This window comes from Canis lupus, chromosome 6 (genome assembly GCF_011100685.1).
Source record: "Canis lupus familiaris isolate Mischka breed German Shepherd chromosome 6, alternate assembly UU_Cfam_GSD_1.0, whole genome shotgun sequence".
Lineage (NCBI taxonomy): Eukaryota > Metazoa > Chordata > Mammalia > Carnivora > Canidae > Canis > Canis lupus.
In genome coordinates, this window is record NC_049227.1 from 17,417,070 (window position 1) to 17,439,704 (window position 22,635).

The 22,635-nt window shown below is 53.9% G+C and overlaps 1 protein-coding gene across 9 annotated transcripts; it reads right to left on the reverse strand.

Moving 5' to 3' along the window:
* Positions 1-468: 468 nt before the first annotated feature.
* Positions 469-21,400, reverse strand: FBXL19 (F-box and leucine rich repeat protein 19). 9 transcript variants are annotated; one of them, XM_038539770.1, is made up of 11 exons: positions 21,219-21,400; positions 17,349-17,549; positions 15,889-16,032; positions 15,699-15,785; positions 15,387-15,605; positions 14,718-14,879; positions 13,077-13,588; positions 6,452-6,615; positions 6,200-6,361; positions 1,546-1,764; positions 469-1,443 (listed from the first exon to the last, which is right to left on the reverse strand). In XM_038539770.1, exons 2-11 carry the CDS (start codon positions 17,523-17,525, stop codon positions 1,265-1,267), a joined length of 2,025 nt encoding a protein of 674 aa, XP_038395698.1. In that variant the 5' UTR covers positions 17,526-17,549; positions 21,219-21,400; the 3' UTR covers positions 469-1,264. The 9 variants fall into 9 exon arrangements, with proteins under 9 accessions (XP_038395698.1, XP_038395695.1, XP_038395699.1 ...); XM_038539767.1 differs by lacking the exon at positions 21,219-21,400 and adding an exon at positions 20,110-21,096; XM_038539771.1 differs by lacking the exon at positions 21,219-21,400 and adding an exon at positions 20,110-20,153 and having other exon boundaries at positions 14,847-14,879.
* Positions 21,401-22,635: the final 1,235 nt, after the last annotated feature.

The window sequence follows — 22,635 nt, forward strand, 5'->3', positions numbered from 1 at the left end:
AGGGGCGGGATCTGGTCCCAACTCCTCCCCCCTGGCTCCCCAAGCCCCGCCCCCGCCCTGGAGGAGGGGCGGGCCAAGAGTCTGTTACTAAGTTCCCATGGCAACTAAGAGGGGCCTTTTCCAGCCTTAGCACTGGCTTCGGGAGGTGTCCATTGGCTGCTATTTCCATGGCAACCAGGAGTGGCAGTTCCCTGGGCAAATGGGATACAAGTTTCCATGACGATGAAAGAGTGGGAAGAGCCAAGCTGGAGGAGTCCCATCTTCCCCATCATTGGGCTGGCACCCCACCCCCACCCCCACCTCAGGTCAGGAGGGGTGGAGCTGCTCAATACAGTAAAGCAAGAGAGAGCCTGGGGGTGGCGCAGTCCAAGCTGGGTGCCCACCAGTCCAGTCTCAGTCCAAGCGAATCAGTCCCCTCACTCCGGCTCCCCCAGGTCCGAGGTTCCCCCGGTTCAAGTAACACTTCAGTACAGATGAATGTTCAAGTATTGTGCGGGGAGGCAGGTAGGGGGCTGGGGTACCCCTCACCACTCCCCTGGGCCACGCTGAACAGCGGGAAGGCCGGCGGCCCCCACTCCTCGCAATAGCTGCCATTGTCAGTGACGTTCAAGGAGTCAGGGTTGGGGGGGGGAAAGGAACTGAAATCTGGGGAGGGAGTAAGGAGAGGGGTGTGACCCCCTGAGGGGGTGCTACTGCCCCCACACCTGCTCTTTGCCCTCACCCTTCACTCAGCCCTAGCTTTCCCCTGGTTCCCCAAGTCCCCCCCATCTCTGACACTTGGATCCCCAATTGCTCCTCTCGTTTCCCTTTTTGGCCCCACCCCCACCCCCCAACTCCAAGTATCTGGTCTTGGTTCCCTGAACCCTTGGTGGTCTGCTTTCTGCCCCCCTCCCCCAGCCCATCCTCCACCTCCCCCAGCCCCCTGGCTCCCAGTATCCTGTGTGCAGATACCCTTTTCCCATTTCCCTCCCTCAAACTTGCACCTTACCCCCCTCCCACCATCCCTTTGGCTCAGCACCCCCCAGTACCTCTGACCCACTCCCCCCAGGGGATGGACAATGAAGCAGGTGGAAGGGAGAGGGGATGGGAAGGAGAGACCCCCAGAGATATCAGTGCAGGGGGTAGAGAAGGGGGAGGCTGGCTCGAGTCCCTGGGCAGGAATCCCAAGTCATGAGGTGGGTAACCTGGCCTCCTGGCAGGGATAAAATGAAGGCCCGAGGTCCAGGCTCCTGATGAGTCCTGGGGGAGGGTGGGGGGCACCCAACTAGCTGTCCTTGAGAAGTAGCTTCTCCTCTGGGCAGCGGAAGGGGCCAGGAGGCCCAGCGGCTGCCAGCCGGGCACAAGCTTCAGGTGAGAGCTGGCGACAGGAGCGCAGGTCTAGGCGGCGGAGGCGCGGGCAGCGGCGGAACAGCGGGAGGCAGTGGTCCGTGAGGCGGTGGCACCCTGGAGGTGAGGCAGTGGGAGCTGAGACCATGAAGGTGTGTAGGAAGTGGACACTGGCGATGGGGACTTAACACACTAGTGGGATGGACACAGAATACTTACCAGCAAGATTGAGGTGCACCAAGGTCTCGCGGAGTGGGGAAGTGGGGGCTGTGAGTAGGTGGACACTGGGGTCCCCGACGTGGGCGCAGTGGCTCAGGTCCAGGGCACTCAGCTGGGGTGCGTGGCGCAGCAGGAGCCGCAGGGAGGCATCTGTCAGCTCCAGGCCTGCCAGGCGCAGCTCTGCTACGCCCTGCAGCCGCCCACGGCTCTCCGTTTGCCCTGGGCAGGTAGTTAAGAGGTTAGCACTCCTGGCTGTTCCTGTGCCTGCACCGAGGCATCCGGACCAGCTGTCTCCACACTCTGAGTCCTCACCACCCCCTAAACCTGCTCCCACAAGAGAGCCTCCACCTGCTCTTCTCCCAAACACCCCCATAACCGACCTCTTTTAATCTGTCCATTGCTCACATCACCTCCTCAGTGAGACCCTCCATGATTACTCTGTTTGATACGGTAACATTCCACACAGTCCTACCCCTTCCCTGCCATTATGGTTCCCCTTCTCTCAACATGTGACTTATTTTTTCCTCTCTTCCCACTAGAATGTTAATTCCAAAAAGGCAAGAATTCTTCTCTTGCTCTTGCTCTATCCCTAGCAATCGGGACAGAGGTGCTCCATATAGATTCACTCATCCAACAAGTGCTGTCCCTAATGGAACTGCCACCCCAGGCTCCCTCCTACTTCCCTCTCCTTCCATTTGTAACATCACCTGCTGGATCACTTGCTCTCCATTCCCTGGTCACTGCTCTGGGACAACCACCACTCTTGCCTGAACTCCAGCCTCAGCCTCCGCACTCAGTCCAGCCTCTCCTGAGTCATGCCCAAAAACAAGTAGGACGCCATCCCTCCTCTACTAAAAACTCTAAGGGCACTTCCTTAGCTAGAACATTCCAGTTCCTATAAGGTCTCATCCCTGTCTCTTTCTAACTCCCCTCCCACTCTCAAACACTGGGGCCAGATTCCATAGGTGACACTGCCCTTAGACTCTGACCATGGAAATCAATGTTCTGTCCTGGGCTTTGACAGTGTCCCTGGCTTTTAGATTTGAGCTTAGAGACCTCTTCTTCCCTCATCTCCAGGGTAGAAGAGCTCATGTCCCTCGTCTCTACATCCAAAGCATGTGGCATGTGGCCTGCTTTTCTTTGATTGTGTCTACCACATTCCTGCATTACATTTTTGGGGTTTTGAGAGGAGGGGGTAGGGGCAGAGGGAGAAAAAGAATCTTAAGTAGGTTCCCCTGATATCACCTGAGCCACCCAGGCCAAAATCAAGAGTCAAACGCTTAACTGGCTGAGCCACCCAGGTGCCCCTATGTTTTGTTTTGTTTTGTTTTTAAACTAAGTGCCTCTGGTCCACTAGCCACCATTAATTGAGCACTCAGTTTGGGCCAGGCACCAGCTAAGTGGGCCAAGTGGCAACCTACTCCTAGGCCAGCAGCTCTTCTATGTCCCCTGGAGGGCTGCCTAGGATGGTTGCTGGTCCCACCATCAGAGGTTAGGGAATCTAAGGTAGGACCTCAGAGTTTATTTTTCTAACAAGTTCTCCAGTAATGGTGATGCTGCTGGTCTGGACCTTGCTTTAAGAACCACAGCTGTGCGATTACCACTCCTGCTTACAGATGAGAATTCTGAGGCTCCAATCATTAAGCAAGCTATCCAAGGTCACAGGACCGAAGAAACAGAGTAGGACACCAGACCAAACATACCACAATACTATCTGCCTCCCAGGCATGAGCTTAGCCCATAGATAAACTAGATCAGATATCACAAACTCATGAAACTAGCCTATACAAGTATTTTATGGAATCTGAAATTTTTATAGTGCTGAAATTTTTCTTAATGACTAATTTCCATAAAGAAATCTTTTTTTTTTTTTTTTCATAAAGAAATCTTGATAGAGCTTTTCTCTGAAAAGCTCTAAGATCTGGCACCACTGGGCTATCCCTTGCACCTGAAAATGTCTAGATGGAAACTGGGTTGCAAGATGCTACTCCCTAAAGTCATTCACCAAGCCCCTCCTGTCACCTGCCTGGCCACCTTCATGGGCACTTGACTTGGCAAACTCTGAATTCCACCTCGTTTTTTTCCTTCAAAGAGCTGAGGGCCTTGGAAGGGGATACATCTGCAGATACCCTCAATCTTGGGCCACAGCTAAAAGCCATTAGAGGGAAGCAGAGGAAAGACAGGTCACTTCTGGCCTGGGCAGGGGAAGTGGGCATCTCAAGGATTTCATCAAGGGGCCAGCATTTAGGGTGGCCTTCCAAGGATTTGAATGTGCAAAGAAGTGAGATAAGAGCAGGCCAGGCAGAGGGCAGTGGGGACAAAAGCAGGGAAATAGAAGAACTTTAAGTTTTGCTCCAGGAATGCTGCACAGAGCCAAAGAGCCAAGGTAAGTAAGGATGGTGAGTGTAGAGTCCCAACACTAAATGCAATCTTGGTCTTAAGTGCCTGGAAGGCTCATCTCTGTAAGCTCCTGAGGTAGATCAGGCAGGAGGAATTGGTGTCAGTGTGCCAGCCAACCAGCACTTGCTCACCTCATGGAATCCATGGTTCCTAATGCCCACCCTCACCTCCACCTATATCTTCCTGGCTCAGTCCCATTCCACTAAGAGCAGGCAACAGAGGAGTTCTCCAGCCTAGCTATGCCCATGTGACTTGTAGCTGTCAACCCCTCTGAGCCTCTGGTGCCTTGTCCAGATAGTAAGAATCCTAGATGTTGCTCTATCTCCTTCCAAGGCTGCTGTGAAGGGGACTAGAGTGGAAAGAAGGGCACTGAAAAGTGAGCTGTGAAAACAAGGCTCTGGGCTAAGCACAGTCCCTGCCCTCCCAAAGCTTACGAACTCAGGGAGAAGAAATGGGTTTTCATTAAATCACTTCACAACCATGCAGGGACAGCTGGGAGAAAACTGCTCTCAAAGCTCTAAAGGAACCTTGATCTCAGTGGGAGGAAGGATCATGGAGGGCTTCTAGGAGGAAGTGGCATTTATGCTGAAGCCTGAAGGATGGTTAGATGTTAAATAGACAAAGGACACAAAGGGGGGTAAAACATTCAGACAAAGAGAACTAAGCAAAGGCCCTAGGCTGGAGGGACCCTGGTAAAGAGGCTGAAGAGGCTGAAATGTGGGGATGGCATAGATCAGTGGGAGCCATACCATGCCAGGCCTTACCCAAAAAATATCAGTCTTTATCCAGAGTACTGGGGGGCTATGAGAAAGTTTAGAGCCTAGGAGTGACATGGAGATTTGCCCTTCTGGAAGTTTTCCTGGCATCAGTGTGGAAAATAGACTAGTGGGGGCCAGAGAAGCTGTTGGGAGTATCCCATCTCCTGGCTAGACAAGGAATCCCTAGGCCTCAGCGCTTCTTAACCTGCACCTCCTGTGACCAGCCTATGCTCCAAGCATGCCCCTCTGTCAGTATGGACCTCATGCCCTACGGAGGTGCTGACTCCTGCCTCACACTCCCTGAGACACCCTTGCCCTTTTTAGGACTCCGTTCCAACAGCATCTCCTCAGGCAGGGATTGTCTTACTGTCCCCCCTACCCCTAACCACAGACTCAACCATATCACCCCATAACCTTCTATTTCTGATCCTCTCTTTTCTGCATTATTGGGGTTCTACAGGGTAGGGAATAAGGCTGTTTGAAGTCTCTAGGGCCTTCCACCAGGCCAGGGCCGGAGTATGTGTTCAATAGTAAAAGCTGTCTCTACCTGGCAGGGTACCTGGGCCTGACCCAGGGGTGGAGAGGTAGCTAGCCTCACTTGGGAGAGGACACCACCACCCCTATGCAACTTTCCAAGGCAACTGGCTCTGCATTTCTGCTCCATTCCCTCAGGAAAACCCTTACCTTTCAGTGTAGGGTAAGGGGGGCAGAAGGGCCAAATCTATTCTCAGCCATATTTGTACTGGTCCACACATGAATTTTAAAAGAATGTTAAATTAACTGCTATCATTTAAAATTAAGGATATTTCAGGGAGCCTGGGTGGCTCAGTCAGTTAAGCATCAGCTCAGGTCATGATCTCAAGGTCCTGGGATCAAGCCCCACATCAGGCACCCCACTCAGCAGGGTGTCTGTTTCTCCCTCTGCCTTTCCCCTTGCTCATGCTCACTCACTCTCTCATTCTCCCCTTCTCAAATAGAATAAACAAATAATAAAATAAAATAAAGGATATTACAGAGAAAAATCCACGTGTCTGGCTCTCCTTGACAAATGGAAGGGACTGCCCATACTGGGCCTGCGCTCTTCCATGTCAACTGATGCTGCTCCCTTTGGAGGAAGCTCCCAAGTAAGGCCCACCATACCCTATGACTTTACTCTCATCTGCCATCAGCCATGCTCCTGGCTTATCCCAGAATTCTTCTGTCATTCTCCTATCTTATACCATGTTTCCTCCCATCATCATCTCCCCTCTAGAGGGCAGAAGCTACATCCCCTTCATCCCTGTTCCCTCACAGTTCCTATCACAGGGCCCAATGCACAGCAGGTGAGTAAATGAACAAATGGTGGCCAAGCAAGGCCTTCTAACCAAACTCATGTGTTCTACCCTTTCTTGACATCTCTTAACATTCAGCATGAGTCAGAAGAGACCTTGGAGGCCTCATACCTCCCCCTGACCCTTGCCCAACCCAGTTTACAAATAAGCCACCAGAGGCCACACCTGGTTTGGTGTCTGGCGGAGGCAGCAGCAGCTCGCGGAGCTGTGAGTCTTTAACGTCCTCAATCCAGCGGAGGTCCAGGAGCCGCAGGGCCGGCAGTGGGGCAGAGCCCAGGGCAGAGACAGAGAGCCAGGAGCAGCCGGAGAGCACCAGCTCCTGCAGGCCTGGACAGGGGGTGGGGAGGTCGGGAAGTTGGTGGGGAGGTCAGGACCATCTCCCTCTTTACCCTCTCCTACCTTGCCATCACCCCCTACCTTGCAAACGGTTCAGAAGCCACATGAGCTGCTTCTTGGAGACACCTGTCCAGCTGAGGTCCAGGGCTCGGGGCTGGCGACGAACCACACCACTGAGCATGGGTGGGGTCAGTGACTTTCGCCGGCTCAGGTCCATTCGAGGCCACAGACGCTTGTCATAGCACCTGCCAGCCACAAGAGGGAGACAGAGCCCTTAGCTCTTCAGGAGCCTGCCAAACTCCCTACTTCAAGGGTCCCCCACAGCTCTGCCCTGGCTCACAGAGCCTCAGGCCAAGAGCACTGGATTTGGGGCTCAACTTCATCACTAACTGGATGCGAGACCCCAAGCAGGTCCATTCCTCTCCCTGAGCCTCAGACGCTCTATTTGTAAAATGAAGATAATGATCCAGACTCAGCCTGCCCCACAGGGCTACTGTCAGATCAAATGAGGTCACTGCAGTTCACAGACCTTACAGCTTATAAAGCATTTTGCCAAAGACACAAGCACCCTACACATTGTATTTGATGTAACATCAAAGGGATCTGTCAGCAGCCCCCACAAACCCCCCACCTTGCACTTCTGGAGTTCTCCTTAGCTAAGTTATGGTGACTCGTGGGAATTTCTCATCTACCCTATTAATCTCTGCCGCTGAGCCCTATCTGCCCCATTCTGGTGGCCAGCTGCCCAAGGCCTGACTTACAGCCCTGTTATCTCCTCCCTTGGATTGCTATGTCCCTCCAACTAGAGCACAGTCTCAACAAGGGCAGGTATAGCTTTTCCTCTCTGGTAGCACCAGTGCCTAGCCCATGCCGGGTGCATAGCAGATCATCTACTGCACGTGTTCTGAATGAATGAATGCTGCGAAGCCCATATGAGGTCCCTGAAGCTTCCACTGAGCACTCCCCCACAATATGCTTCGTCTATAGCTTTTCATTTGTTCACTCACTGTTTATGGAAGGCCTGGTAGGGCCGAATCAAAGTTTCAAAGAAACATGAGGCCTACACAAAGTTAAACAGGTTTCCTGATCCCTGACAACTTTGACTGGTCCGCGGTACAGCAAACCAGAGATGGGCTTCCCAAAATTATTTCACCAGGACCCCTTCCCCTCCTCTCCCAAGGTCATCTGTGAACACCCTGTGGCCACTAAAGCTCCTCGAGACTTAGTTTGAAAAGCCTCTTCCAGTTCTCAATGCATGTCCAGAAATTCCCACTGGGCTAGAGGGGCTGTTTCAGAAGCAGCAGAGGTGAGGAAGGCCCAGGAAGCTGTCTCACCTCCCTCCCACCCCTCCCCTCATCCTGAAGGGTTCCCCCTTTGAGAAGCCCTGGGCTGGAGCAGTGCTTACCAACTCCAGTTAGTTGCTATCTCCTTCTCTGCAGAACATGAATTCATCTTTAAATGGATCCCCTCCTTGCACTTAAAACCAGTATTGTTTCGCATAAAAATGTTAACCTTAGAAATATGCACAATAAAAACACACTGGGGCTATTAAATTCTAGGCAGGTGTTGGTGCGGCTTTAGGCTACCACCTGAAGACTATTTTTGTTAAACAGGGAGATAAGTATTAGAGAGGTGTTAAAGATACAATAGCACCCAATGGTGAGACTTCCTTTTCAAAACTAATAGAAGGATTAAGGCATGGTTTTGTGCCACTTGAAACTGCCAGGCATTCTCCATAGAGCCCTGTACAACATTTTAGGGAATCACTGGGGGCACAAACACTAAGGCTTCAATCCCAACAAATCCACTTCTTGTTCTGCCTGCTGCTTCTTACCCCTTCCCTGCCTCTTCTGGCATTCTAGCCTCTCCCTCTCCTGGTTCCTTCCACTCAACCAATTAACATTTGCAAATCTCTCCCATTATAAAACAGAAAAGGAAGGGGTGCCTGGGTGGCTCAGTGGTTGAGGTCTGCCTTTGACTCAGGTCACAATCCCGAGGTCCTGGGATCGAGTTGCATATTGGGCTCCCCATGGGGAGCCTGCTTCTCCCTCTGCCTACATTTCTGTCTCTCATGAATAAATAAACAAAATCCTAAAAAAAACAGAAAAGGAAAAAAACTCAACCTACCCTCAACCCAGCTTCTGTCCCTAGGTCCCGCCCGTTTCCACTTTCCATCCAGTGGAATTGCCCATTCCAATCCAGTCTTGAGTCTCAGTTCAATTGCCACTATCCCACCTTGAAGAAGACCTGGATCTTCCATGGCTAGAAAGGAACTCTTCCCCCTAGGGGCCCACACAGGCACCCCCCACCAAGTGTTTCTGTATCATATTCCACAAAAGCCAGACCAAACCACCTGCCTGCCTATAGACACACATTGCTGCCTGGTGCCAACATATATTAGCACATGTTGTGCTTCTGCCCCAAATGCCAACCAACCCAGAGCTTTCAACACTCAGCTCCAGTGTTTCCTCTTCCAGGAAGTCTCCCATGACTTTTCTTCGCTTGAACTAATTGGTCCCTTTGCCCTTGAACGATTAGGACACTAGGTTTAAGCCTCAGTTGTGGCCAAAAATCCACTCGGGGCCTCCACTGGGCTGTCAGGAAACAAGGGAAATGTAGGCAGTCCACGGTAACTGAAGCAGCAAGGGACAAAACAGTCAATGATAGGAACTGACAGAGAGCTTCCTAGGGAGACCGTAAGGGGAGGGAAGAGAGAGTACATTCCAGATGGGGAAGAACCAGCGTCCAGGCCTAGGACACAGACAGAAAACTCTGAGAAATCCAGGCAGCAGGAACAAAGGGTAATTCATTCCCTTGCCTTAATAATGAAGAAGATGGGGCTGACTATGGCATTAATACCTAGTGTTTATCAAGGGTTTACTATGTGCCAGGTACTGGTCTGTGCATAGCCAGTTAACCTCACAACAGCCCTAGGAGATAAATACTGTTACTATAATCTCCTCTTTCAAATTAAGAGAAATAAGGCCCATGGAGGTCAAGAAACTTGTCCCAGGTCCCACAGCTACTAAGTAGCAGCAAAGCCAGGCTTTAACCCAAGCTGCTCTAGATTGAGAGCCTGAACCATGTCTGGGGAAGAGGCAGGGACAGGACTGCAGAGGAGGCCCAGGGTGGGCACACCAAGTCACAGCAGGCTGTAATGCCAGGCTAGACTGTCATCTAATGCACTCACTAAGGTACTGTATGTGTCCAAATGTCCAAGAGGGCTGTGGGAGTTCACTGTGAAGGTAGCAGGTAACCATGGATTGGTTCTTTCTAAGCTGTGGAATGACTACGGTGAGAAGCAGGAAGAATTCTTAAGAGGCACGGCATGCCCTCATCCAGGGGCACCAGGGCTCGAGTCTGAGTTCCCTAACCCATTCACTTTTTCCTAGACTCCAGCCACCCCAGCTGACTCAGCTGCCTATTAAGCTCACCTCCCAAATTCGAAATTCTGGGCCTAAACCTGTGTTGCAGAGGCCCTTTAGGGATGCAGATGCAGCAGCCCAACTGGTGCCTGTAAGGAGCTCCAGCCAAAACTGGTTCTTGACTTTCAGCTCTCTGGGTTCCTTGAGAACCCACTGTCCTCCTATCCACCCATCTTCAGGCCTTTATTCCCAGATCCACTGGTCCTCACCCTGTGGTCCAGTCCCTTTCTTGTCACCCTCTCTACTCAGTCCTCCAAACTCCAACCCTTTTTTCTACAACTAACAACTCTGTCCATGCTTCCTCTGCCCACCCCCCTCCCTTCACTCTTGGTATGTTCACTTTGCCTCCCAGTTCCGAGAGAGATAAAAGCCACCAGACAGGAAAGCCTGAAACTTCCTGCTCTCCCACCTACAAATTTCTCTGGCTCCACCCTCACTACCTCTTTCCACACTCCATCCTGATTTCCTCACTTCCATCCATTCATCCATCCATCCATCCATCCATCCCTCCAACAAGTATTGTCTTAGAATCTATTGTATGCCAGGCTCCATCTTAGGAACCTGGGACACAGCAGCAAACAGATTAAGTCCCTGCCTTGGAGCTTATGTCCTTAGCTTCATGAGACTGGGCTTGGTCTCCTACTCCCACGTAGCACACCCAAGGATACCAAGACCTCTTGTAGCAAATCCAACTGCCATTTCTGGTCCTGGGTCTCCCACGACCTCCTGCCAACATCCTAAACTTTATCATTCACTCCTTCCTCGTCTCTCTTCTTCAGGACACCTCTACCATCTCCCTGTCTCTGGTTGCTCTTTCTCTAACTCACAGATACTGACATTTTGTCTTCTCCCTTTCTGGAAGCTGCTACCTATATGGCAAGAACTTCCAAAGCTGGATCTCTTAAGTGTCAGACCTATACACCCATCTGCTGCCCTGCTAGCTCTGACTGGCCCACAGGCCTTTTGGACCAAACATGTCAAATCTGAGCACTTCGCTTTCCTGGTACCTGGTCCTCCTCTGGTGTCCCTGAGCTTGGGGAATGGCACTGCTGCCCACCCAGGCTTACGGGCCAGAAACTCAGCTGAGAGATAACCCGGAACTCTCATAGCCATTTAGTCACCAAATGCCAAGCCATTCTGCTTCTTAAAAAGTTCTCAGCCTGGGCAGCCCTGGTGGCTCAGCGGTTTAGCACCGCCTTCAGCCCAGGGCGTGATCCCGGAGACCCGGGATCGAGTCCCATGTCGGGCTCCCTGCATGGAGCCTGCTTCTCCCTCTGCCTGTGTCTCTGCCTCTCTCTTTCTCTCTGTCTTTCATGAATAAATAAATAAAATCTTTAAAAAGAAAAAAAGTTCTCAGCCTGAGTCCCTCCTCTCCTCTACCCCTCCTGCCCCTATGTCTGACAGAGCCTCCTCCCTGTTCCCACCGTAGCTCTGCTCTGCCCTACCTTCACCCCTATTGGAAAAACCACGATTTTACGGAGTGTTTAGTCCCTTTCAGGTACTGTGCTAAGTGCCTTGCAAAAACCACTCATTTAGCCTCACGAGGTATTAGTATGAACCCTAGACCACAGATGAGAAAACAGGCCTTGAAAGGTACAGCTATCTACCCATGGCCATACATCCAGGCAGTACAGGAGTCACAGCAGAGGACACCCACAGCTGGCAGACTCCAGGGCCCAAGCTAGAAATCACTGTGCAAGCCAGCCTCTCTGCTTCGTCCACTTTTGGTCACAAGTCTCTCCTTGAAGTAGAAATCAAGTCCTCTTCAGTTCTGGATCCCATGTGCCAAGCACAGAGCTGGCCTCAAAGAGGTCTCAGCAAACATGCCCTCAACCACTATGTGAGCAGAGGCAGTAATCTCTGGCAATTGCTCTCTTTGCTTCTATATTGCAGGCTGATTGGGAGCTCCTCAAGGGCCCAGACCTATGTTCTGAGGATGTAAAGTCTGTGCTTCCAGCCAATATTTGCAACTGTGAGTGAATAACACTGGCTAAAGCACTGAGTAGTTTCTATTTCCTGGGTACTGTCCTTGGTTCTTTATATATGTTAGCTCACAAAGATGCTATGAAGTAAATGCTTTAGTTCTCCTGGCTTAACAGAGGAAGAAACTGAAGCACAGAGAAGTTAAGAAACTAGCCCAGCAGCCATCAGCTTATCAGGGGAAGAACAAGATTTGCCTCCAGAGCCTGCACTCCCATGCTCTTAGCTCACTAGCCTCCAGAGATCAGAGCGGTGAATAGTGCCCCAGAGTCCCAAGGAAAAAGAGTGGAGTTTGAGTTCAGCCACCAGCGTGTGCTGTGACTTCAGGCGTCCCTCATTCTCTCACAGAGTTGCTATTATGAGGAACAAGTCGGCCAATAATCTACAAAGTGTCCACCAGGATGCCTGCCCCACAGTAAGTGCCTGGGAAAAACCCTGAATGTATTCATTTAATAAAATACTTCTTGGGAACGTACACTGCCCTCATCCCACATCCCACACTGAGGAACATGCAGATAATAAAGACACAGTATCTGCCCCACTCTGACAAGCGATATGAACGGGAGGATGAATAAATGAGTAAAAGTTCATCAACTTGGGGAAGGTCTCTACGTGCTCTGTGAGGAGGACAGGGTACTGTGGCAGTTTGATGGGACTGGGGAGGGATTATGTCGGGGGCAGGATTGAAGAGGAAGACCAGGGGCTTCGGAGGATGACCAACATTTCTGAACAAACAGGGTTCAGGAAGCAGTGGGAAGATGAGTGGAAGAGAGGCAGAGGGAGCTTGCAGTGGCTCTGGGGCATAGAGAAGTGATGGGGGGGAGGTCAAGGGCCTCATGTATGGCTATCTCTGAGAAGGCAGGGGCCACCTCCACAGAGAGCTTTCTTATGTGAAAATGGGACCTCTAATAAGACTGTCTTCAGGAGAAGAACTGTGAAAAGCAAATCAGGTGACACATACATAGCATTTAGTGCTATGCTTGACACACACACACTTATAAATGATGGTTATGAAGAGAAAAGGTGCTGGAGCCACAGTGCTTGGATTCAAATTCCTAGTTCTACTATCTCCTCTCCACAACTTTGACCTCAGCTTCATCTTTAAAAGGGAACCTACCCTGACAAAGTTGTTACAAGGGTCAAACGAGCTCAAAGATGTAGTTTGTGCACAACAAATATGGAAGACTTTAACGTGTACGTACTATAGTACTACCAACCTAACACCAAGACCCAGAGAGGTCATAACCTGCTGTTACAGGGCATTCAGCAAATGAGAACCCAGGCCTGTCTAGGCCACTCACCAGCGGCTCCAAGTCCGGCAGACTCGCATGCAAATACACAGCTCTCGGGGCCCGAGGTGCTGGAAGACACGAAGCCAGGCGGCACGGGGCAGAGGGTGGTCGGATCCAGCAGCCAAAGGCAGCGTGTCGGGCTCGGGGCTTCGAGGTGGGGGCCGTACCACGTGCCTCTCCAGCTGTGGGGGCCGGGGCGGTGGGGCGGGGCCCAGGGGCCAGCTGAGGAGGGGCCCCCCACTGCCAGGGCGCACAGCCCGCCGCCCCCCGCGGTTCTCCTTCTCGCCCGAGCCGCCCCGGGCTGGCCGTCGCCCATTCCGGGCCTCGCCAGGGGCCTCATCCTCACTCAGCGATGTGCCTGAAGAGTCAGAGTCGGAATCCGAGTCCGAGGAGGACGAGGAGGTGTCAGGCACCCGCTCCAGCAGCTGGCACATGCGCTTGAAACGCTCTAGCTTCTCCCTCTGTGGTGATGGGGATGGTACTGCCGGGCCCTCAGCAGAGGCCAAAGGCGGCTTTGGTTTCTGCAAGGAGAAAAGGGGAGGCTGTTCTAGGGCCTGACACACACTCTCCCACCTCCCTGCCCTGAGGAGTCAGCAGGGGATGAGCAGCCCAAGAGAGTCCCGAGTTCTAGCCATAGCTCTGCCCCTGAACAATGTGAGGCCTCAGCCACATCATCATGTCCCTCTCTGGACCTCAGTCTCCTTATCTGTCACATGAAGGCACTGATTCAAAGAATTAGAAGCCTTACGGGTTTCAATAGCTTATGAATCTCCAAAGGCAGTCAAATATTGAAAAGAGCTGGAGATAGAGTTTTGAGTATCAGCTTGGCTATCAACTCTCTGTGGGACCTTGGGAAGCCCCGGCCTCATCATCTATAACACGGAACACTGGACTAGATGATTCCACTAGATGTCTGTTCAACAACGTGAGAGTGACAACGACATGAGAGTGACAGAGCACCTCATACTCACGGACTCACATCTTCACAGTGCTCCAATGGAGTGGCAACCTGGGCCACTCTTACACTCAAAGAAACTGAGGTTCAGACAGACTAAATGACTTACCCAAGGTTACAAACTGACCAATGCCAGAAACAGAATTTGAACACAATCAGGCAGACCCTTGCATTTACGTGTCAGTGCAAAGTGACAAGTGAATTCTAACTTTGCTGTGTGACCTTGGGCAAGTCTTTTAACCTCTCTGGGCCTCGTCTTCCTCAAATCTAGGTACATTTCACAGTTCACAAATCTCATTTACTTTCATTAGATGTAAACAGTTCTGTGGAATGGGTGGATAAAGTAGGTAGTATCATCTCCTTCACAGATGAGGAAGCGAGGCTCAGAGCAGCTGACAAGTTGCCAAGACCACACAGGGAGTCAGTGGGCAGGGATTTGAACTCAGTTCTTTTCCCTTTAAGTTTGGAAAGATGACGCAAATGGGTCAGATGATACCCCAAGGGTTCTTGGAAAGTCCTGTGGCCTGGCCCCAACCCACCCCTCCCCCTCCACTCTTCCCAGGGGTCCAGATGCCCAGTGTAGCCAAATGGGGCAGGGGCAGGACAAGGTGAGTAGGAAGGGACAGATCTCTTCTCCAGGGTGGAGGGTGGGGCAAGGAAAGGTGGGAGGGGGAGGGAGGAGGTCCCCGGCACACCTCCCAGTTCTCGGGAGGGAGCCCAGGGTGGCAGGACGAGAAAGCCTGGCTCGGATTCAGAACCCTGGGGGGCAGAAGGCCAGGGCCGCCTGGGTCCGATCCTCGGAGGAGGCAGGCGTCTCCACCCACCTTCTTCAGGTGCCTCTCTCGGCCTCCTTTCACCTACCAGAGCAAGAGGGAAATATGGGGAAAGGGAGAGACCCCATTAGCCCCTTACTGTCCACAAAACTAAGATCCATGCTGTCTTCTTCGACTACAAATCCCAGAAGCCCCCATCTCAGGAAGAACTCTGAGCATGCTCACCTTCCAACCAGTGTCTTGACTCACTGAGCATGCTCTCCTCTTCTCTTTCTTCCCCCTCAGGCCCTTTCCAGCCCCTCCTTCCTCTTCTGTAGCAGCTAATTTGAGCATGCTCTTTTCCTCCTACCTGAAGCACCCAAGACTCCCAAACCTTCCCTGCCCAGTGCCAGTTGCCCCTCACCTGTACCTCTCCTCCCCATTGAGCATGCTCCATCCTCCCCCACTCCTATCTCTTGAACTACATCTCCCAACACCCCCTGGGGAACCCACAGAGCGCAGCCTCCCGGGCCCACCCTCCCTAAAAAGGAACTAGACTACTGCTCCCAGAATCCCTTGGGCTGGGCCTCACGAGCATGCTCCCTTGCTCACCTTTTTCCTTGGGGTGGGGGGCTCATTCCCTGCCTCCCTCTCCTTTCTTTTGGGGGGCCCAGGCACGTCCTCTGGGGGGGGCCCAGCAGGTAAGGGGCCCTTGCGCCTGGGTGGGGGTGGTGGAAGCGGCGGCTCCTCCGTCAGCTTCCATCCACTCCCCAGGCTGGCGCCCTCCTCGCCGTTGTCAGCCCTGCGGCGGCCTGGTCCCTCACCTGAATCCTGGGGAGATGGAAGCTGGGGGTGAGGTTCTCTCCAGCTCCCCAATCCACTATCTACCCAGAACCCAGCACCCAGCTCAGCCCCTACCCCTACCTTGCTGGTCCGGCCTTCCTGGGTGCAGCGAGGGCACTCCCAGCAGTTAGGGATCTCCGCATTGATGACACCCTCAGCCTTCCCCATCTGTAGGCAGAGGGCAGGGAGTGCATGTAGGGCGCCAGTAAACCCAGAGGCAGTGCTCCCCAGGGCCATCACCTTCAGACTCCAGGGCCCCCAGGCCCATCACCTTCAGGCAGCCAGGGTGGACGATCTCATTGCAGATTGTACACTCCATGAGGCTCAAACCAAATTTCTCTTCCTCTCCCTCCACTGTGTCCTCCTTCCCAGCCTCCCCACACAAGAGGCACACAGCTGTGTGTGGGAGCACGGGCTGTTGGGGAAGAGGGAGTATTAGGGACCCCGAAAGCAAGCAATAGGGGTGGGGAGACCCTTCCTTCTGGGAAGCCTGGCCAGCCACTGGATGAGGTTCAGAACCCATGGGTCAAACTAGGTCAAATCTTGAATTTGTTCCTTTTTGGCAGTATGACCTTGAGCAAGTGATTTAACCTTCTCTTGTCTGTTTGTGCATCTGTAAAATGGGGCTAGGCATTTTTCTTTGCAAAACCTTTGGAAGAATGAGATCATGCTCCAGAGACACTGGATACATAGTTGTTATCACTGTTGAAAATGTTGCAGCTGGAATCAGAGTCTGTGTGTGTGACCCTGAAACTGTAGCTGGCTTTGGGGAAGGATAAAAACCACAGCAAACAGGACAATACTGTTGAGAGAGAGAGCACTGCAGGGCATGTGGCCGCAGCTCTGGGTGATTCTGAGTTTAAACAGGGGGCAGCCCAAGGGTTGCACCGGACCCTACAATGAATCAGGTTTTGGCAAGACTCCTGGGAACACTAAAGGCAGCTGGCTGGTCCTAGGGGGGAGAGCAGCCCTCAGACAATTGGATTTGGGGGAGGGCAGGGTAATAGAGAATCATCTGAAGGATGCTGACAGTGGGGAGACAGACCCAAGGATAAAGGAGGTAGGGCAAAGAGGAACAGGAAAGTGAAGCAAGGGTTGAGGGACAAAGGGAGAGAAGAGGGGGGCTGTGGGGTACCGAGGTAGCAGAGGGGCTAGAGGGAAAGGGGCCACATTCTGGAGCCCTGCAGAGCTCAATGGAAGAAACTCCTGTTCTCCGATACCTACTGTGTGCTGGGCACACTGACATCCGTGCTATTGCTGAATCTTTACAACTCAGCAAAGAAAATGTTTCACAGAAAAGGTACCTCAAGGTTCAAAATGTTTGTTCAAGGTCACACAAAGGGTAAGCCTGGCCTCAAATCCAAGACCACTCTGGCAGGTGAAGATGAGGCCAAAGAAGGCTAAGATCTGTTCACTTGGGCCAGCTCTGGAAGTGGGCCCCTGTGTACAGATTCCTCTAAGGAACAGTACGAGACAGGCAAGCTCTCTAGGAGTCTGTGCCTCTGACGCTGGGAAAAACACAAAAGCAAGCACTACATTAGATACTTCTGGATGCCTTCACATTGGCCCCAGCTTGGAAATGGAGGCAAAAATGGGTCTGGAGAACATCTGAACAAAACACTGAATGAACGCGTGAACAAACAGCAACTCTACAGTGTGTGCTAGGAAGCAGCCACCCCAGAAGGACACCCAAAGCCCCAATGTATCCGATGCACTGGGGGCAGAACTCACGGCAGTGCACTGCCGGAGCAGGCACGACTGCTTCATGCGCCCGGGCCCCCCGAACTTCTTCATGTCTCGGCAGAAGTGGCAGTCCCCGCACTCAGTTCGCACACAGGCCCGGCAGCGGCGGCAGCGGGTTCGGCGTCGGCGCGCTCCGGCCCCCGGCCCTCGGCTGCTCGACGACATTGGGGGCGTCAGCAACGCCGAGGGCTGTGGGTGAATGGTGGCAGGGTCAGGTGGGCCCACTGAGGCCCCAGCCTGGGAAACTCCTGGCAGCTCCCCCCATTCCTAGGCAGCCGGAGCTTGCTCTCCTGAGGGAGGCAGGGAACAAGGAGATCATCCCTGGGTGGAGAGGGTTGGGTGGGTGGGGGGGCACCAGTCCCTCTACTCAAAGCCTCTCTCTCCCAAAGCAGCTCACCTGGCTCCTCAGGAGAACTGGCTTCCAGACCTCACTCTTTTACTCTAACACTTGCTCAGCAGCCCCTTGCCTAGCCCAGGGAGGAGGAAGGGAATGGGGCCCCTGCACTGACATTCCTACACCAAAGTTCCTTGGAAATCCAGGGCTCCTTGTCTGTGCAGTTACCTTAGAGAGGCCCCACTCTTCCCCCGTTACCCAAATCTACTACACCTCATGCATTTCCCAACCTAAAATTCCCCAGACTTACCTCTCTCCAAGATACCCAAATTCCCGAGTAGAAGCTCCAGACCTTTCTTCCTCCCTCCTTTCTCACTCTCACACACAACTACCACCCAATCTCTCTTCCCCCAAAACCCATACGTTGTCAACAGATCCAATGGGATGCTTGCCCTCCCCCATCCCTAGGGCTCTGAAACACCCCCCCCCCCATGCTGCTTCAGAGCCCCTCCTCAGTTCAAGATCTCAACTGCTTGTTCCCCACAGAGCTCCTTCTGCCCCAAGACACCCTCCTCTTGGATCTCTCAGGTCAGCCTGGGCAATCTCCCAGATTCCCTGGGATTCTAGAATCCACCCTGACATCTCCACAGAACTCAGTCCTACATGTCTTCCCCCCCACCCCCAAGCTTCCCAAGCTACTTTCCATCCCTAATTGTCTAGAATCCCTCGGGCTCCCCTTCCCATGGAAACCAGATCCTCCAAGATCCCATACAGACTCAGCAGGCCTGGAGGGGTCTCTTCGTGGCCAGAGTCTTACCCTAGCTTCCCCCTTTCCAGGGACTTCCAGCCCCATCCATGGGGGGAAGGGGCCCTCCAGCGCTCCAGGGGAGGGGCCTGGAGGGCGGCGACTGCAGGCGGGGATGGGGGTCTGCAAGGGGAAGCAGGGTCTAGGAAGGAAGGCCAGTTCCCCAGGGTTGAGAGGTAACAGGAAGGAGGGCTGGAGATGAGGAGTTTGGAGCAAGGAGAGGGCGAGGCTGGGGGCGGGGAAGGTAGAGAGAGGCCGGGCTGAGGATGAATGGGAGTGGGAGCTGCCCAGGTCTGGGGGTGAGGAGGAGCCGCATGAACCCACCTCACACGTGTCCCGGGAGCCATCTCTCCCTTCTCGGCAGCTCCCGGCGGGTCGGCGGCCATCGGCGGCGGGGGGGCCGGGCGGCGCGGGGCGCGGAACGCTCAGAACGCCGGGGTCCACGGCCCCCCGAGGGCGCTCGGCCCCTCCCTCCGGCGGAGGCCGGGACGGCGGCGAGTGGAGATGGGGGGCGCCGGGGGCGAGGCCCTCCCACGGGCTGCGGCGCGGCCCTTCCAGGGGGAGGTCCTGCTCTGGGGGGCTCAGTCCCTCAGCCCCCCCAGGCCAACGGGGGCTCCTCGGGCGCAGGGTGCTCAGCTTCTGCCCGGGCCCCACTCAGTCCGGGGTCCGAGTCACAGCTCCCCTCCCCCCACTCCGCCTCTCCCCAGCGCCCCCGGCCCTTTAACTGGCCCCTTCCCGGCCCCCACTGCCCAGGGGTCCAGGGCCAGGCCTGGGCCCCCCACAGTTTCCGGGGTTCAAGCCCCGCCCACCGCCGGTTCCCGGGGAGGGGGGGGTCCCTGTAACCTGCCCCCCTCCCCTGGGCCCGCCCCTAGACTGCGGCCCCCTGCCCTAGGGCTACGGGGCGAGTGGAGGGGGGTGAAGGAAGCTGCTCCGGCCCCGCCCCCCCAGCCTGCGCGCGCCCCCGCCCTCTTCCCCCTCCCCCCCAGCGCGCGACCCTCCAGAGATAGGGATTTAAATAAAATTTGAATAAATCCCCTTCCTCAAGCCGGAGGGTGGAAGGAAAGGATGGAAGGGGGCAGGGAAAGGGGGAGGGGGCAATTGGGGTGCCTCAGCCCCCCTGGTCCCCCGGCCCCGCGCTGCTTCGGCCCGGGGCCCTGGCCGCCTCTCTCATCCCTCCTGAGCTCCTTCCTCCTTCCTCCTCTCTTCCCCCACCCCTCCCTCCTCCTTCCCTCCTCCTCCTCCTCTTTACTCCCTCCTTCTCCCAGAGGAACCCCGCCCCCTGCCCCCTCCTTTCCCCACCACCTCCACTTTCCAGGACGAACACGCGCAGGGCACGACGGAAATCGTAGTCCTGCGGCCGCCGGGGATACCGTGGGAACAATGGGATGCTGGGGCCAGCGGGGACTACAAACAAGATGGCGGAGGGCGTGCCAAGCCTGGAGCCAAGGATGCCGGGAGTTATAGTCCGGTTGCCCCGAGGCTCCCCGTTGCAGACGATAGAGAAGGAGCGGGAACGATGACTACAAACAAGATGGCCTTCTCCCCGGACCCGACCTCCTTCCCAGGCACTCACACGCCCTCCTATCCACAACCCTCCGCGTGTGTGGTACCTGACGGGAGTCGCAGTCCATCTGCTGCCTTCCCGCTGCCATTTCTACTGGTCGGGAACAATGGAAAGGTGAAAAGGAACGAGGACTACAAGCAAGATGGCGGAAGAGGGGCGTACACCTAATAGTCGGTCTTATGAGGTGCGATGGGAATAGTAGTTTTCTAGCCTTCTAGTGTGCCTTAAGAATGGCGGAACCACGAGAATAAGGAGACTACCATAAAGATGGCAGGGTACCTGGCCTCTCCCCGTCGCCTCATTCTACTCCCTTGGGCACCTCGCCCGCCTGTAACATCGAAATCCCCCTCCCGGTGGCGCAGAGCCTGACGGGAGTTGCAGTCTTCCCAGCTCCGCTCTATTATCTTTGGTGGAGACAATGGAAGGGGAAAGGGGCGGGGACAACCAGCAAAAATGGCGGCCGAAGGGAAGGGGAGGCGGCGATCTGGGATTTGTAGTCCACGCACCAGGGCAGCTCCCTTGGGAAAACGGGGGGTAAGGACTACAATAATGATGGCGGCCCATCACTTGCTCTCTGCGGCAGTGCCTGCTGGGGGACGTAGTCCCTTCATTAGCTCGCCAGAGAAAAGACGTTGGGCTGTTGAAATGTGCATCACCGCGGACACGGCAAATTGCGAGCCTACGGGAAGCGAGAGTCTCTTTCCTCCTCTCCCCACCACCTCTTTCTGAACGACCTGCCGGGAATTGTAGTCCCACGCCTTCACTCGCTAGTGGAGAGGGAGAATTTATGTCACCAGTGGGGTTCAATGCGGGTGAGGGAGAAAGACGTCCAGGAGATCTAAGGAATATATATAATGCCCGCCCCCGCGTGTAGCAAGGATTTCATATTTGAGGGCCAGGCTCTTAAAGGAAAGCAACAGTAATCAGTATTGTCGCGACAAGGGAGGCGTGGTTCTCCCCGAAAGTACCATCACGCTCCTATCCCTGGGCGCTCACACCCGACGCTTGTTCCCCCAAACCTCATGGAATCGGTACCTTCCAGGTCGTGAGGACTCCAGGGAAGAGGCTCTGAAGTCACACAAAATCCCCTACCCTCCTCGGGAAGTCACCAAACCTCGATTTTCTCATCTGAAAAATGGGGATAAGGATACCTACCTCCAAGTAGATTTAGGTGTGTTAGGACAGTGTTCACGAAAGTGCCCAGTTCAGGGCCTGACACAGGGCACGTGTTGGTAGTTCCTTTTTCGAGTTCCCTTCCTGCCCAGCTCTTCTGGGATCCCAGGAATCCATCACGCCGGAAGGGGTTAGCTCCTGTGAGAAGAAAACTGTGGCAGGCAATCTACCCCCATCTTGAACCGCACCCCCTCCCCCGCCCTCCCCTCGCATCTGGGTCCTCCAGCGTCCACTACCGAGCACTGCTCCCAGGGGGCGCCCATTCTCCATTTGACTGAGGTCCTGAAGCCCGGTCAGATTCCTCAGCCTGAAGTTGTAGGTTCTGCGTACTGCCCAGCCAGGCTTGGAGGCATCCCTCCAGACATCTCAGCTGCCAAAGCAAATGGGAATGCTTCCCACCTTTGTGCCTTCTTACCTGCCTTCTTGATCTTCCTCCTCTGCCTGGAAAACTACTCACTTCTGACCCCAAGGCAGCACCCCTGCTCCCCTCTCTCTTCTGTGTTTGATAGAAGAGGGTTAGGGGGCCCTGCGGAAGACTCGGTGGGTGTGGTCTTTCTGTCTGGGAAGTTAACGCTGGCCAGTTTAATGTGGTCTTAAGTTTGTAGGGACTGGCCTGAGGCTGAACTGAAGCTCCTTCCAGTTCCTTACTTGTCTGGAAATCCTTGGCCCCCAGATGATTGTCTCCTCCGTGTCCTCACTGCTTTAGCATTGGCTCCCGTGATCAGGACTTTCTCGAGGGCTTTTCCCGCTGCCTGTTAGGTCCTTCCCCTTCTCCTTCCCACTTCTCTACTCTTCATCCTTCAGGTTTCTGTTTAAATGCCACTGTCCCAGTGAAGTCTTCCTGTAATTCCCAGATGAAATTTATTTACTGACTCAATACATTGTAAGCTTTATGAGGTGTCCACCTCACATGTTAAGTCAGTGTTTTCAACATCTCATCTGATCCTCAGAAGAATCCTATGATGTAGAAATCCCATTTTATAGATGAGGGCTATAAATGGACTGGGCTATAACAAATGGGTGATAGAGCCAGGATTCAAACCCAGAACTCCAGACCCATCCTGAGGACTACTGCAACATCCACAAACTGATCAGCCAAATGTGTGTGCTTAATGTGACACAACAGCAACAAATTTCTTGAAATTTCCACTTTCACTTGAAATCCTGAAATCTAGCAATACCGAGCCCCTGTTTCTTGGACAAGAAACAACTGGACCTGAGCAAACGGCTGCCATTTTGGATAAGACATGTACTTACCAGTTCAACACCGTTCGTTCGTCGGGTCCACCACCACCCACCACCACCACCCAGCCCCACTAGCTTGCTTTAGTTCTAATGTAAGCATTATGGGCCCCACTCCATTAACTGAGACAACCATAATAAGCCTATTGAGGGTCAG

Bases quoted from the DNA above. Each gene is read 5' to 3' on its own strand.
- FBXL19 (XM_038539767.1), bottom strand. From the start codon at position 20,151: ATGGCAGCGGGAAGGCAGCAGATGGACTGCGACTCCCGTCAG. The intron at 15,786-15,888 runs GTGATGGGCCTG...CTCTGCCTACAG, and splicing joins TCCACCCTGGCTGCCTGAAG to ATGGGGAAGGCTGAGGGTGT. The intron at 1,765-6,199 runs GTGTGGCCTCTG...CTACCTGCCCAG, and splicing joins TCCGCCAGACACCAAACCAG to GGCAAACGGAGAGCCGTGGG.